The 12,295-nt window shown below is 38.6% G+C and overlaps 1 protein-coding gene across 12 annotated transcripts in view; it reads left to right on the top strand.

Moving 5' to 3' along the window:
- The window catches only part of cdkl5 (cyclin-dependent kinase-like 5), a 48,204-nt gene extending 36,711 nt beyond the window's left edge, over positions 1 to 11,493 (top strand). For 7 of the 12 annotated variants that reach the window (XM_046032757.1, XM_046032758.1, XM_046032761.1 and 4 more), the window contains 7 exons: positions 2,399 to 2,536; positions 2,882 to 2,987; positions 3,541 to 3,676; positions 4,227 to 4,332; positions 5,858 to 6,019; positions 6,858 to 7,106; positions 7,698 to 11,493. In XM_046032757.1, coding sequence (XP_045888713.1) covers positions 2,399 to 2,536; positions 2,882 to 2,987; positions 3,541 to 3,676; positions 4,227 to 4,332; positions 5,858 to 6,019; positions 6,858 to 7,106; positions 7,698 to 8,102 — 1,302 coding nt within the window. In that variant the 3' untranslated portion in view covers positions 8,103 to 11,493. The remainder of the gene's footprint in view (positions 1 to 2,398; positions 2,537 to 2,881; positions 2,988 to 3,540; positions 3,677 to 4,226; positions 4,333 to 5,857; positions 6,020 to 6,857; positions 7,107 to 7,697) is intronic. The other 5 variants (XM_046032764.1, XM_046032762.1, XM_046032763.1 and 2 more) reach the window with 5 other exon arrangements.
- The last annotated feature ends 802 nt before the right edge of the window (positions 11,494 to 12,295 follow it).

Here is a 12,295-nt window from a genome sequence, read left to right as displayed (position 1 = left end):
TCTGCTGGGACCCGATGACCAGGATTTCTGTTTTGTCTGAGTTCAGCTGGAGGAAATTATTTGACATCCATTTTTTAACTTCACAAAGGCAGTTGTTAAGTGAACTCAGCATTCCAGGGTCTGTGGATCTGACGGGCAAGTATATTTGTGTGTCATCATCATAAATATGAAAAGAAATGCCATGTTTATGGATAATATGTCCAAGGGGAAGCAGATAAAAGGAAAACAAAATGGGTCCTAAGACCGACCCCTGAGGCACACCATATTTAACTGGACAGAACGAAGAGACATAGTTGTTTACAGACACGCAAAACTTCCTATTTGACAGGTAGGATAAAAACCATTCTAGGGCATACCCATCAGCCTTTGCGCCTCATGGGAGCGGCAAAAACTAACAGTGGAGCAGACAAGAGTTTGTATATATGTAATTATTGTCATTGTAACTAATGTTATCATTATTTATATGACTATATCAGAGGTTAGGTAACCTATAAACAATGCTCATGTGAACTTTTTAAAATGACACCACATATCTTAATCCAATCACATTCATTCATTCACAAGTTACATACATTTCAATGGAATAGAAATAAAATAAGTTTTGTAATTGTACCAGTTTTTGTTTTAATATATATTCAAAATTTAATTTCAGTAAATATCCACAGTAACAGCAGGTATCCGAGGTGTTTTCAGTTACCAGGGTAACACACAGTAGAACCATAGACTGTAAAAAAGAAGTGGACGTACTCATCGTGACGTCACCCTTTTGAAGCCTCGAGTTTGGCTGATAGGGCACCGCCATGTTGATTTTTTGCAACCAGCAGCACCGGACGTGACCATATTTGGACGAGATGGTGGCGCTAGCTAGCTTGCTTAGCTAGATGCATCTGTAATTCACCTTAACTGTCATTTTAACAGGGCTGACAATTTTGTCTAGCAAACAACAGGCTTAAAACTAAATGGACTCACCAGAGAAATGAACAACCAACTCCTAATAAGCTTTTTCAGCGGCGCTGGTTAAATTTACACAGTGCCGTGAGTCACTCTAGCCTGATTGACAGGTCGCCATGGTAATGACAAGTTAATCACAGAAATCCCGCTGTGAAGCATACTCTGCTTTATGGTCTATTTTCCTCTGAATGGGACCATAATTTACTAAATTAACATCATTTTGTATTGAAGAAGACTTGAATCTAGCAAGGTAATAAATCAGCTGAGAAGTAGGGTCATTTTACCGTTATTTATAATTGAACCAGACTTCTTTATGCGACTAGAAGAGTCCCTACCTGCAAGCCGTTCAATAGAATGCAGGTTTATGGGACTTCCGTGTTCGCCTCAGGTTTCTGACCGGAAGCTTCCCGCTTGGGCGGAACTGACGTGTGCTTTTTTCCCCCCTTAATAGACAATCCCCGAGCAGAGAGTAGGGAGTGCTGTTCATGCACACTGTGGATCAGAACGCAGCCTGAGCGTAGCTGTGCGAGAAAATGACCATATATGGAAAACCGGCTCCGTCCGTCAAACGGAACCGTTGGTAGAAAAAGCTATTCAAAACAGATCATTCAGAACTGGAGGAAATCAGAGGTTTTGGCTCACAGGGATTTCTTTTAAATACTTTAACCTCATTATTTAAAAAAATTTAATAAATTAAATAAAACTCATTATGTGAAACTTTGTTTAACATGAACATCCATCACTGTAGATAAGTCATAAAATATGGGAAAGCATAATAGGTCTCCTTTAAATGTGCTTAAATTGCTAGTTTACAATTTTGTAGCTAATGCTAAATTTACCTTGTACATTATAATATGTAAGTAATATGTAAGTATAAGCTCTCCAACTGCAATTAAAACCCACATATAAACTCCACAAGTTAAAGCTGAGGACATGAATGTCTGGACCAAATTCAATGGCAGTCCATTGAAGTTGTTGATAGTTGCTGAGACATTTCAGTCAAACCCATAAATGTGAACCCACTGGTGGTGCTTGAGTAAAAGATAAACAGGGGATAAACAGAGAAAAACAGAAAAGTCAGTTGGATTTCTCCTCTGGGGACCACAAATGCACAACAATTTAATAGTTGTCACCCTAGGCACAATTAAAACTCACAAGTAAATGCGGTTCTATAGTATTTGTTGAAAGTGAATCTGGGATATTTACAGGAGACAATGAGACAGGTAAATTAAAAATGGAGAGACGTACCCCATTTTCTGACATGCATTCAAGCCCATACATTCAACATATAAAACAATGTAAGAGTGTCTCTGGGTGATTCATTCCTTTAATATTTGTATTGAAAATGTGTGTGTGTGTGTGTGTGTGAGGGCATTTCACAAGCGTGTGTGCTGGGACTGTCACTGTCTCACATTTTCATTGCCTCTGCTTCATGCTGCTTCTCCAGTCTGCTTTGACCTGCGCCTGTCCGTCTTCTCAACAGAGTGAGCAGTCCCCTAAAGACATGAGCCACCCTTGTGCCCCCATCAAAGACTCTACGAGGGACAACACTGCTGCATTTCATACACAGCGCTCTAAAAATGAGGTCCGACGCCCTGACTCCTCCCTACCTTCCACCAGTTTATCAAACACAGACAGTAGCTCTTCTGACCGCTGGTTTCCATAACTTTTTCTGTTTCTACTCTGGTCAACAGCTTCACTGCACGTTGTCGCTGATATAAATGTAACTTCACTGAAAAGCTCTAAGATTGTCCCGAATGTCTTGTGATGTGAGGCAGCAAAGAATGTGATAGCTAATGATAAGTAACAAAGTGAGATTAAATGGAGATTATCAATCAAAAAACTGAAGATACTGAAGAACTTTGTGTGGTCCTGTGTCCGTGTGTGTTTTTGTGGGTTTGTGTGTCCACATGATGTGTGTGTTTCTTAGGTCGGTATGTATCACGACCCCCATGGTGAAGATGGAGGTTCCTCCAAGGAGAACCGGATGATCTTCACTGAGTCCATGCCTCGGAGAGTAGGCAGCTTCTACCGAGGTAAGGAGCAGGAATCGCCAAATGACAAAGTGTATGTAGTGTGGCACCACATACGGTGTAAGGAAAGTTAATTCCTGACTCCTGAATTCAAGACTGACTGTTGTACTTCAGCAGTTCACTACTTTGAGCTAAATGCAAGGGTTAGAATGCTAACATAATGTTAACTTTCTCACAATGATAATGTTACCATGTTGATGTTTAGCAGGTATATTGTTTATCATAATCACCATCTTACGTTTACTGTGTTAGCATGCTAACATTTGATAATAAACACAAAGTACAATGTATTGTTGTCAACAATTATACAGGGAGATAATAATAATAAAAGAAGCAGAAATATCAACTTGGGCTTAAATAGACTTGGCTGACATGGTGGATTTGGGGAATTGTGAGTGCAGCAAAAAAAGCACTGAGAATAGATAGACACCAGAAACATGAAACATCACAGATTAATAATTTTGAAGGCAGATTGTTCTTTTAAAATTTACCAACAAAACCTCCTCAGTAAAATATGCACTTCTAATAATTTTCTCTCCTCATTATTTATCTTCAGTCCCGTCACCCAGACCAGATAATTCCTCCTCTTTCCATGACGGTGTTGGGCAGGGTCGAGGGCCAGTAGTACCTGTTGTATCCGGAGACCCTGTTGCCATGGCCAACCACTCCAAACGCCAGACAGCTTTTGACTGGTGAGAATTTATGTTTTGAACTGGCATGGCATTTTTCTTGACTGTACATTCAAGGTTGTGTCAAGGCAACCTGCTTGAAGACATAAGTACCACAGTCTTTAAATGACTGAAATTAAATGAAACAAACCTCAAGTATATGGTATTGTCATTTGATTGAAACAAATAATCTCTTACTTGTGTTGACTGTGTTAACAGTTGTTACTGTATTTATTGTCATAAACTGAAAGAGTGCACATTTAATATTAACTGAAAAAGAAACACTACTACTTATTAAAAAAATGTTTTATTTTTCTGTTTTGAAAAGAATACTCTTTATAGTTATTAGCTGACTTAAAGTTGAAATCTTAATACTGAGAATTATTCAAACACAGGCCTCCATGGTGTTATTTATATAGTATAGTTACTTATAGTAAAAGTGTTATTCATTGCATTATCTATTTAGTTTCTCCTCTAGCATATGAGACACACCTGGGAAGAAGTCACGATTTAATCCTGAGCTTGTAGTTACAAGCATGAGTCATGTGAACAATTTTCCACATTTGTCATGTAGGACCACCGCAGAAGCAATGGTCATGAATCCTCCAGAGCCAGCCAAAGAGAAGGAAAAGCAAGGCTTCTTCAGAGCTATTAAAAAGAAAAAGAAGAAGACACAAATAGTAAGATTATTTAAGTCGTCACCTGTCATTTCATACAAGACAAATATTTCCTTTGGTTCTGTGTGTTGTTTCCCTTATCTATGAAATTCATTCAAAAATTATTATATGTAGCATCAGGATCTTCTGGCATCATTGAAAACTATTTGTTTGTTAACAGTGCTAACTGTGTGAATGAACACTGATATTTACCGGAAAGAGTGTTAACGGGTAATTCTATTAAATAACATGGGTCTTATTCTTTTAGTTTCCATCATTCCTATTGTTAGGAACACTGGACTCACCAATCTAATTGCTCAATCTGGGAACACTGCAACATTGCTACAATAAAGTGCAACAGACAAATAAACACGAGCAGTCGGACAATCAGACATACTGTTAAAAAAAGCCCCAGGTTAGTCAAACTTATCTGGAAGAGGCAACAAAGGTGAACGTTAAAATTATTACCCAAACTGTCCGTTGTAAACATTAATAACAGTTTGCAGGCCAGCTTCTACCTCAACATTGACCTACTGTACTTAACGAAGTCGTGCACCTTCACACGTCCAATTTTTAGACAATTGGAAAAAGAAAATGTAAATGCATGTTTTCTGCCACTTCTGTTTTACGAATCTTAAAGAGGTCATGTACAGCGGAACCAAAGCCCTGGTTACGGGTTTGTTAGGACCCGCCCTACCCTGTTTCTGATTGGCCAGTAGTCCATAACTAGATACTGCACATATGCAGCTCCCAACAAAGATCAAATTGAAGTGAGATGCTTCACTCCGTAGCTAAAACAGAGCATTCAACACACAGGGTAAAAAGAGGTGCTGCAATAATGTGCAGTATGACAAAAATGTGGTGGTTATTGAAAATAAAACTATGTAAACCTATTCTTGTACAACCTCTAAATAAAATTATGAACCTGAAAATTTGTATAATAGGACCACTTTAAGAGTTTGAGATAAATTGTTGCGGTGGTGCTAATGTTCCATGCCACTAAATCACTGCAGAAGAAAAGGGCACAATGAGATGATGTAATTAAAAAATGCCACTCAAACATGATGGAAATATGGTGTTTATGTTCATTTCATCTATTAATTCGAAGAAGGTTACAGTCTCCTCATTTTTCGTCTCTCCAGTGTGGCGGAAGCTTGTGTACCCAAGCAGGAACCTCCAAACAAAGTAACCTGGCTAAAATGTTGGCTTGTTTACAACCTGTCTGGACAATCTTACCACTATTTTGCCACAGCTGACCGCATTGTAGTGATTCCATCATGTCAATTACTTTGGATACTACAATGTTAGATAGAAATTATTAAGATAAGGCACAAGGTGTAGTTAAACAGATTTATCCTTAAACGCTTGTCTGAGCCTCCCGCACCAGGATGTTGGTCCTTGTTTATCTTAACAATCAAATATTCATATTTTCTCTGTATGTTTTGGTAAGTGGTATTTATTTAGATGGTTGAGGATGTACTGCAGTTTTTTCTGCTTACTGTCAGAGATTTGTGTTGAGAGTTGTGGCTATGCGTCTTCTGCTCCACAGACAGACATGGAGGATGGGAGGAACCCCAGCATCAAGAAAAGCCTTTTCCCCCTCTTTAGCTCTAAGAATAGCTTAAAGCACAACTCAGCTGTCAAAGTCCTACCCGTAGTCGCCTCGCCCATGGTACAACACCAGCCTCCTGCACCCTACCCTGCCTCACCAGTAATCTACCCTCAACACTACGGCTGCATGTTAACTCACACTGCATTCACCAGAAAGACCTAGTTTGAAATCCTCTCAAGCACTTGATGATTAATTGGCTGCGAAATATTCCAAATTGAAAGGATTTCAAATATGTTTTCAGTCTAATACTGCACGGTGTTTGTGCATCTATTTTCCCTCACTATAATGTATGTCAAATGCAGTCACCTTACATTCACATTGTATTGTTAAGACATTGATATCATGCCGCAGTGTGTGCTGTTTGTGAGGCCAACATTTCTACACGCCGAGACTCATCCTTTTCGAATAAAACATTGTGTTATCATATGAGGGTCATGAACATATTCAGCACATTTTTAAGCACATGAACCCACACATATGTCCTAACTCATATAACATATAGGGAAATCTGCTTTTTTCTTGCAGAGAGTTTAAAGAGTCAAATTTTTGCTGATTTCAGCGTCTCCAAAGTGAGAATTTGCTGCTTGTCTGTCTTGTATTAAATTTATTTTCATGTCTTTTTTTTTTGGTAAGCAAGCATCAACTTCTGATTGCAATCAACAGATGAATTGATAATACAAAACACCATTAGTTGCTGCCCTACTGTATATTATAGTTTGTGTAAACCCACTCAGGCACAAAACTTCTAGAGAACCTGTCCATTTTTTTCTGTACGAAGTCATCATCATCACCACCTTGTGTTTTGTTTAGTGCTGCCAGAGGGGTGCATGAAAAACCTCACCGGGATTTGAGATGTGATTTTAGTGAGATGTGCTGTTGAGTAAGTACATAATTTGGATAACTAATAATATATGTATTTCTGTTTCTGAAATCTTAGGTTCCTGGTAACGGACAAGAACACCTGTCCCTGCAGAGAAGCTCCAAGTCATCCTCTCACCACAGCAGCCGACGGAAAAACCGCGAGCGATCCAGAGACCGAGACCGGGAGCGAGAACAGAGTCGGGACCGTGACAGAGAAAGAGAACGGGAGAGGGAAAGAGAGAGGGAGAGGGAGAGGGAAAGAGGGAGGGAGAGAGAGAGAGTTAATGACTGGCCACCAGACAAACCGGTAGACTCACACTCTCAGGTTTGTAATACTGTAGCTTGAAGATCATTGCACAGAGCACAGGCTTTCGCCATACAAAGTCATTCTGCAACACACAATTCAAACCCAAATTTATGCTTATGATATCATATGAAATGTGAAAGACTTTGCACAAAGGGATTTTTGTAGTCAGAAATGCAGGGGTTGTCAGCAGGAAGTGAGGCAAAGGTGTTCCATGTCAGCCTCATTGAATGTCATCCACTTTCTAGGTAACTTGTCACAAACATGTTATTTGCAGACAGGTACAGGTAGTTGTGTGCACAACTTGTATTTATTGCATAGTAACAGATTTTTTTAACCTACCAGGTCTTTATGAGGCAAATGGCTTGCATGACAAAGGGTGTGGTATACAGTTCATCAAATTCTTAATTAAATACTCTAGAAACATTATTAAAAATTGAAATAGTCGCAAAAAAGCTGTATGAATCAGAAGATAGATAGATAGATAAACACAGGAGGAATAGTAAAGTCAGAGTTGAGAGGAATTAGTGGAATTAGTAGAAATTAAGAAAAATATAGAAGCCTCATCCTTTAAGATCATTAGATCAACTGTATCTGTTTTTCTCACAACAGAGTCAACCACTCAAGTCACTCCGCAGGCTCCTTCACCTCTCACCTTCTTCCTCAAATCAAGGACAGCCGCCTCCTCCTCCTCCAGACCTGCGCTTCCAAGCCCCCCTCCCCAACCCCCCTCAGCCCCCGTCCAAAGTGGGCTACTCTGAGGGTCGAGGGCACGTAGACAGCAGGGGGCACCCCGGGGTGAGCAGCTCCGCCCAGGCCAAAAGCCGCAAGGCCAGCTATCCCCTCCCTGGACAGATCGAGTCCAGCTGGCATGTGTCTGCTTTACAGCGGGCGGAGGGTGCTCAGTTCACCCCCGAACAGCTTGGCATCAAACCAGGGCAGAATGGACCCACTTTTACCCGAGCCTCCCGCACCAGGATGCCAAACCTCAACGACCTGAAGGAGACAGCGCTGTAAACCCACCCCAAACCACACCACCTCCAGTGTGTCTCCATCCTGGAAGCATCTGCCAAACGCAGACATCATGGTACTGTAGTAAAAGTTTACATGAAAGCCTATTTCACTGGATCAAGTCCTCATTCAGAAACGTAGTTATTTATTGATGCTCATGTCTCTGAAATCTACAAAGACTAGATGTTGACAGGCCAAACACAAACACCAGTAACAGTGTTGTTTAGGGAGTCAAAAACAGAAAAGGGCCCACTCCCTCTCGGGATGCCAGTACTGTATCAGTTGTATGTTATTCTCTCTCTAATTAACAAGGTTAGAATATCAGAATACGCTGATCTTTCCTGTCAAGGAGACACTGCCCATGTGGCCTCTCTGCTGCCATCTTCTGCTCACAGGACACTACAGCAACACATCAGACAGCCCCTGTCACACAATGGTGGCCAAATAAACTCAAATGTTTTTCAAGCTCTGATATTTGATAAGAACAAAAAAAGATTTATATCAACATTATTTATTAAATATTTATTTGATTTTAATTCAAGGATATAAGCTATAAATGACACAGTATGTAGGCTATATGGGAATATTATAAGGTAATATAGAATTAAATGTGTAATTGCAAGAGCTTTAGTTTCGACACAAAGAAATGCATAGATATTTATGTGTTGATAATACAATATGTCAAGGAATATTTAATAATGGTGAATGTCCTTTTTTGTTTCAATTTGATATGCTATTAACAGATTTTCATGTTATATCATGTTACAATTTTGCCCTTTTTTCTGTTTGTTTCATCAAAATGTAAAGAAAAAAATCTCAGACACTACATCTGGTACAAATCTGTCCATCACCCTCATGACAGTTAAAGAATTTGTGAAAAGTTGGGCAATTTGTCAACAGGGTTTGGTAGCAGCAGAAAAGCCAGAGCGAGACTGTTATGCTCTGTGCATTACATACAATAATTGTCAGTTCACTTTATGTCCCTCGCTTGGTGTCATCATTTTAAAATAAGCCCCATTTTCAGTCTTTCAGTTCATTCATCAGCAACAACAGCTTTCCAGCTCCGTGCTGCCATGTTGGTTTTGTCTACAGCCTTAACAGCAAGTAACGGCATCAAGACTTTGGTGCCCATTGGTGGTGAAATGTTGGCCTCCTGAAATGAGGTCTGACTGACTCAAATACAACATCTAAGTTTTCAAGATAGTAGGACAGCACTGCAAAAAGGCATACCTCACCTACGACCTTTAAGATCTTAAAGCTTAAGTCTGGTGGTGTTTTATATTTCCCTATGTCAACAAATCCCATGAAAACACCAAAACCAACTAACTAAACAATGTGTTTGTGTATCCAAAACCTGATTTGGCTTACTGCTCTGTGCCATAGTTGTTATCCAAAAATGTTGGCTGGGTGACATTTTCCTTCATTACCATGAAACAGGACACTGTAGTGTATTTAGAAACAATTGCAAACATTGTATACCATCTTGCTGCTATAAATGCTCATTAGAGAACCAAATGTGTATTAATCCGCAGCTGAAAATAGTCCTTAACAAATGCGCTATTTACTCATGTTTGAGTAATGTTTGCTCAAAAATACAGTGCTCGGCTGTTTTAGGAAATGACTTACCTTTTTAAATATTAAAGTATTTAATTTAATTTTTTTTTTTAATAAATAAATAAAAAGATTTTTGTCTTCAGCATGATTTTGGAATTTAAAAAATAAAACAATACATTTCTAGTATTGAGAAACGGACCAAGACCATGTTAAGACTGACAGTAACCCTGCAAATGCAGCCCTCATAGCGGGGGTTCCAACACGGGTAAAACAATGCATGATCGTCCGGCAAAAAAAATTAAACCTGGCTCAGCTTTTGCCGCAACACGACATCACTCAAATACATACTAGGGCACATGGCTGGTAGATTACTTGTTGTTTGTTACATGAATATTGTATTTCTTCTGATTATTTTACAATTATTGTTGCTGTGATAACCTTCCAGGGTTGTAAAATTCTGTCTCAGAGTATTATAAACCACTGTGTAGTGTTTTGGCATCTAATAAGCCTTTAAATGCATTAATTTCTTCCATCTGGACATCCTGGATCGTATGTCATTTCTCACCGGTACCCAGAACAATACACCACCACCAATGCACCATCTTGTGTTGTCTTAATACAGGGCTGTTTTGGGGCACAATGATGATCTTGTTTCTTTCCTGGGATTTGTTGACAATAAGAAAGATAGGGAGTAACACCAGACTTATCCTTTAATGTGTGTGTTTACATTTTTCTGTGTACATTTTAAAATCTTGTGTTATCAAAGTTTTTGTAAATGCCTTTTGTAAATCTGAATTTGGTTTTCCTACTGTATTCGCATTACAACTTTTATTTTTAATATTAATAGTCATGATCAGGGATCTAACTAGGTTATTCATAAAAGCATTTATTTGTTGTCTACTGACTGTGGATAATAAAAAAGCTGGGTTGTTAGAACAAAATGCTGTTTGCGGCCTAGGCAAAATATACATCAAAGTTTTCCTTCCAGTCTTACCTTTATCCTTCCTTCCTTCCTCTTCCTCAGTGGTTTTACAGCTTAAAGTGAAGAAGAAAAGTGAATGAAAGAAGGATGGATGCATTTGTGCAAAAATGAAGACATTTGTGTTCCAAAGTGAGAGTTTAGTTTTGGGAGAATTTCATGTTTTGTTTCATCCGTTTGATAGGACGAAAATACACTTGCAAAAAAAAAGGGGGGGGAAACGCAAATTAACTAATTGACCACACGGCTGATTGAAAGCAATAACATTTAGAAAAAGACTCAGACTGATGCAGATTGTACAAGCCAAATCAGTGGCTAGTTAAATTTGAGCCAAATATAGCACAGAGAAGGATTTCCAGTTGGAGACTGTGATTAAAGCAAGTGTCCACATATAATATCAAGACATCGCTCTGCAATACATTTTTTTATTTTCAATTTGTCCTTGAACATTACCCAGGACAGGCAAAACTGCCCCATGTTGTGTTTCAGGAAAATTCTGATTGTTAATGAATGTAAATGACTGTTGATGTGGGTTTTTCAATATCATTAATAGGACAGAGTGATGACAAAGCTTGCCTTGCCAGTGACCCCGAAGCCTTATATTAGCTTACTGACTCAACACATCAGATGGAAATGGAGGCTTCAACCACCAGTAAGTCACATACATTGAGAACTGAGAAGAGAAGAAGAATTTTTGTTCACAAATATGAATGTGTTTCCTAAAACATCTGTTGTTTCTTTTTATTCATTAAGCTGTTCCCCACTTCTTACAGGGTGTAAATAGAAATAATAGATTGTATCTATACTGACCATTCTAATTTCAATATGATAGGGTCTCATAATAAAAGCCAACTGTACATTTTTGAACGGCTCGTATGTTTATGTACCACAGACAGACAAAATGAAAACACACATGACATATATATATATATATGCATATTTATTTCATCAAGGAAATAGGTTTAAGATACAAAGAACACACATTCAGAATCAGTAAACTCTCCAATGTATCCCCAAAGCACCATGGGAAACTTAACTGAAATGTTAAAGAAAAAAACAGGAGATAACCACAGTACAAGACCACATCTGAATATGAGTGAATTTTACATCCCCCAATCTTTAAATAGCACTGAAGAGTGATGTTTTTTTCAAAGTGCCTGAGATTAAAATGGTGAACAAAAGAGAAAACAGGAAGGAAGACCACATGCATATTTTAAGAAAAGGCCTGGCATAATTTCACATTTTATTTATCAACAAATCCCATGAAAATCCCCAAATCAGCAACATGTTAGTGTCAGCCTTGTCTGTCAGGCAAGACCATTTGTTCATAGTTCAGACAAAACATTACTTAAAACTGGTGTAAATAGTGCATTTGTTGGTGACTATTTTCAGTTGCAGATTAATCCACATTTGGTACACAAAAAGGGTGGTCACAATTATATACTTTATACTAAAAAGGCTTATTAATTTCCTAAAACAGCTGGATACAATTTTTTTTGCAAACATTACTCAAACGGGAGCATATAATGCATTTGTTTGGGACTATTTTCAGCTGCGGACTAATACGCATTTGTCACACAATGACCCATTGAGTATTTAGACCTGCAGGAGGGGGTGTATTCACTTTAGATAAACTATAGAGCCTATGCTCTTTGCAATGAAGAAA

The sequence above is a fragment of the Micropterus dolomieu genome, linkage group LG20 (genome assembly GCF_021292245.1).
Source record: "Micropterus dolomieu isolate WLL.071019.BEF.003 ecotype Adirondacks linkage group LG20, ASM2129224v1, whole genome shotgun sequence".
NCBI lineage: Eukaryota > Metazoa > Chordata > Actinopteri > Centrarchiformes > Centrarchidae > Micropterus > Micropterus dolomieu.
Note: the sequence above shows the minus strand (reverse complement) of the source record. Positions and strands in the feature narration are given on the sequence as shown.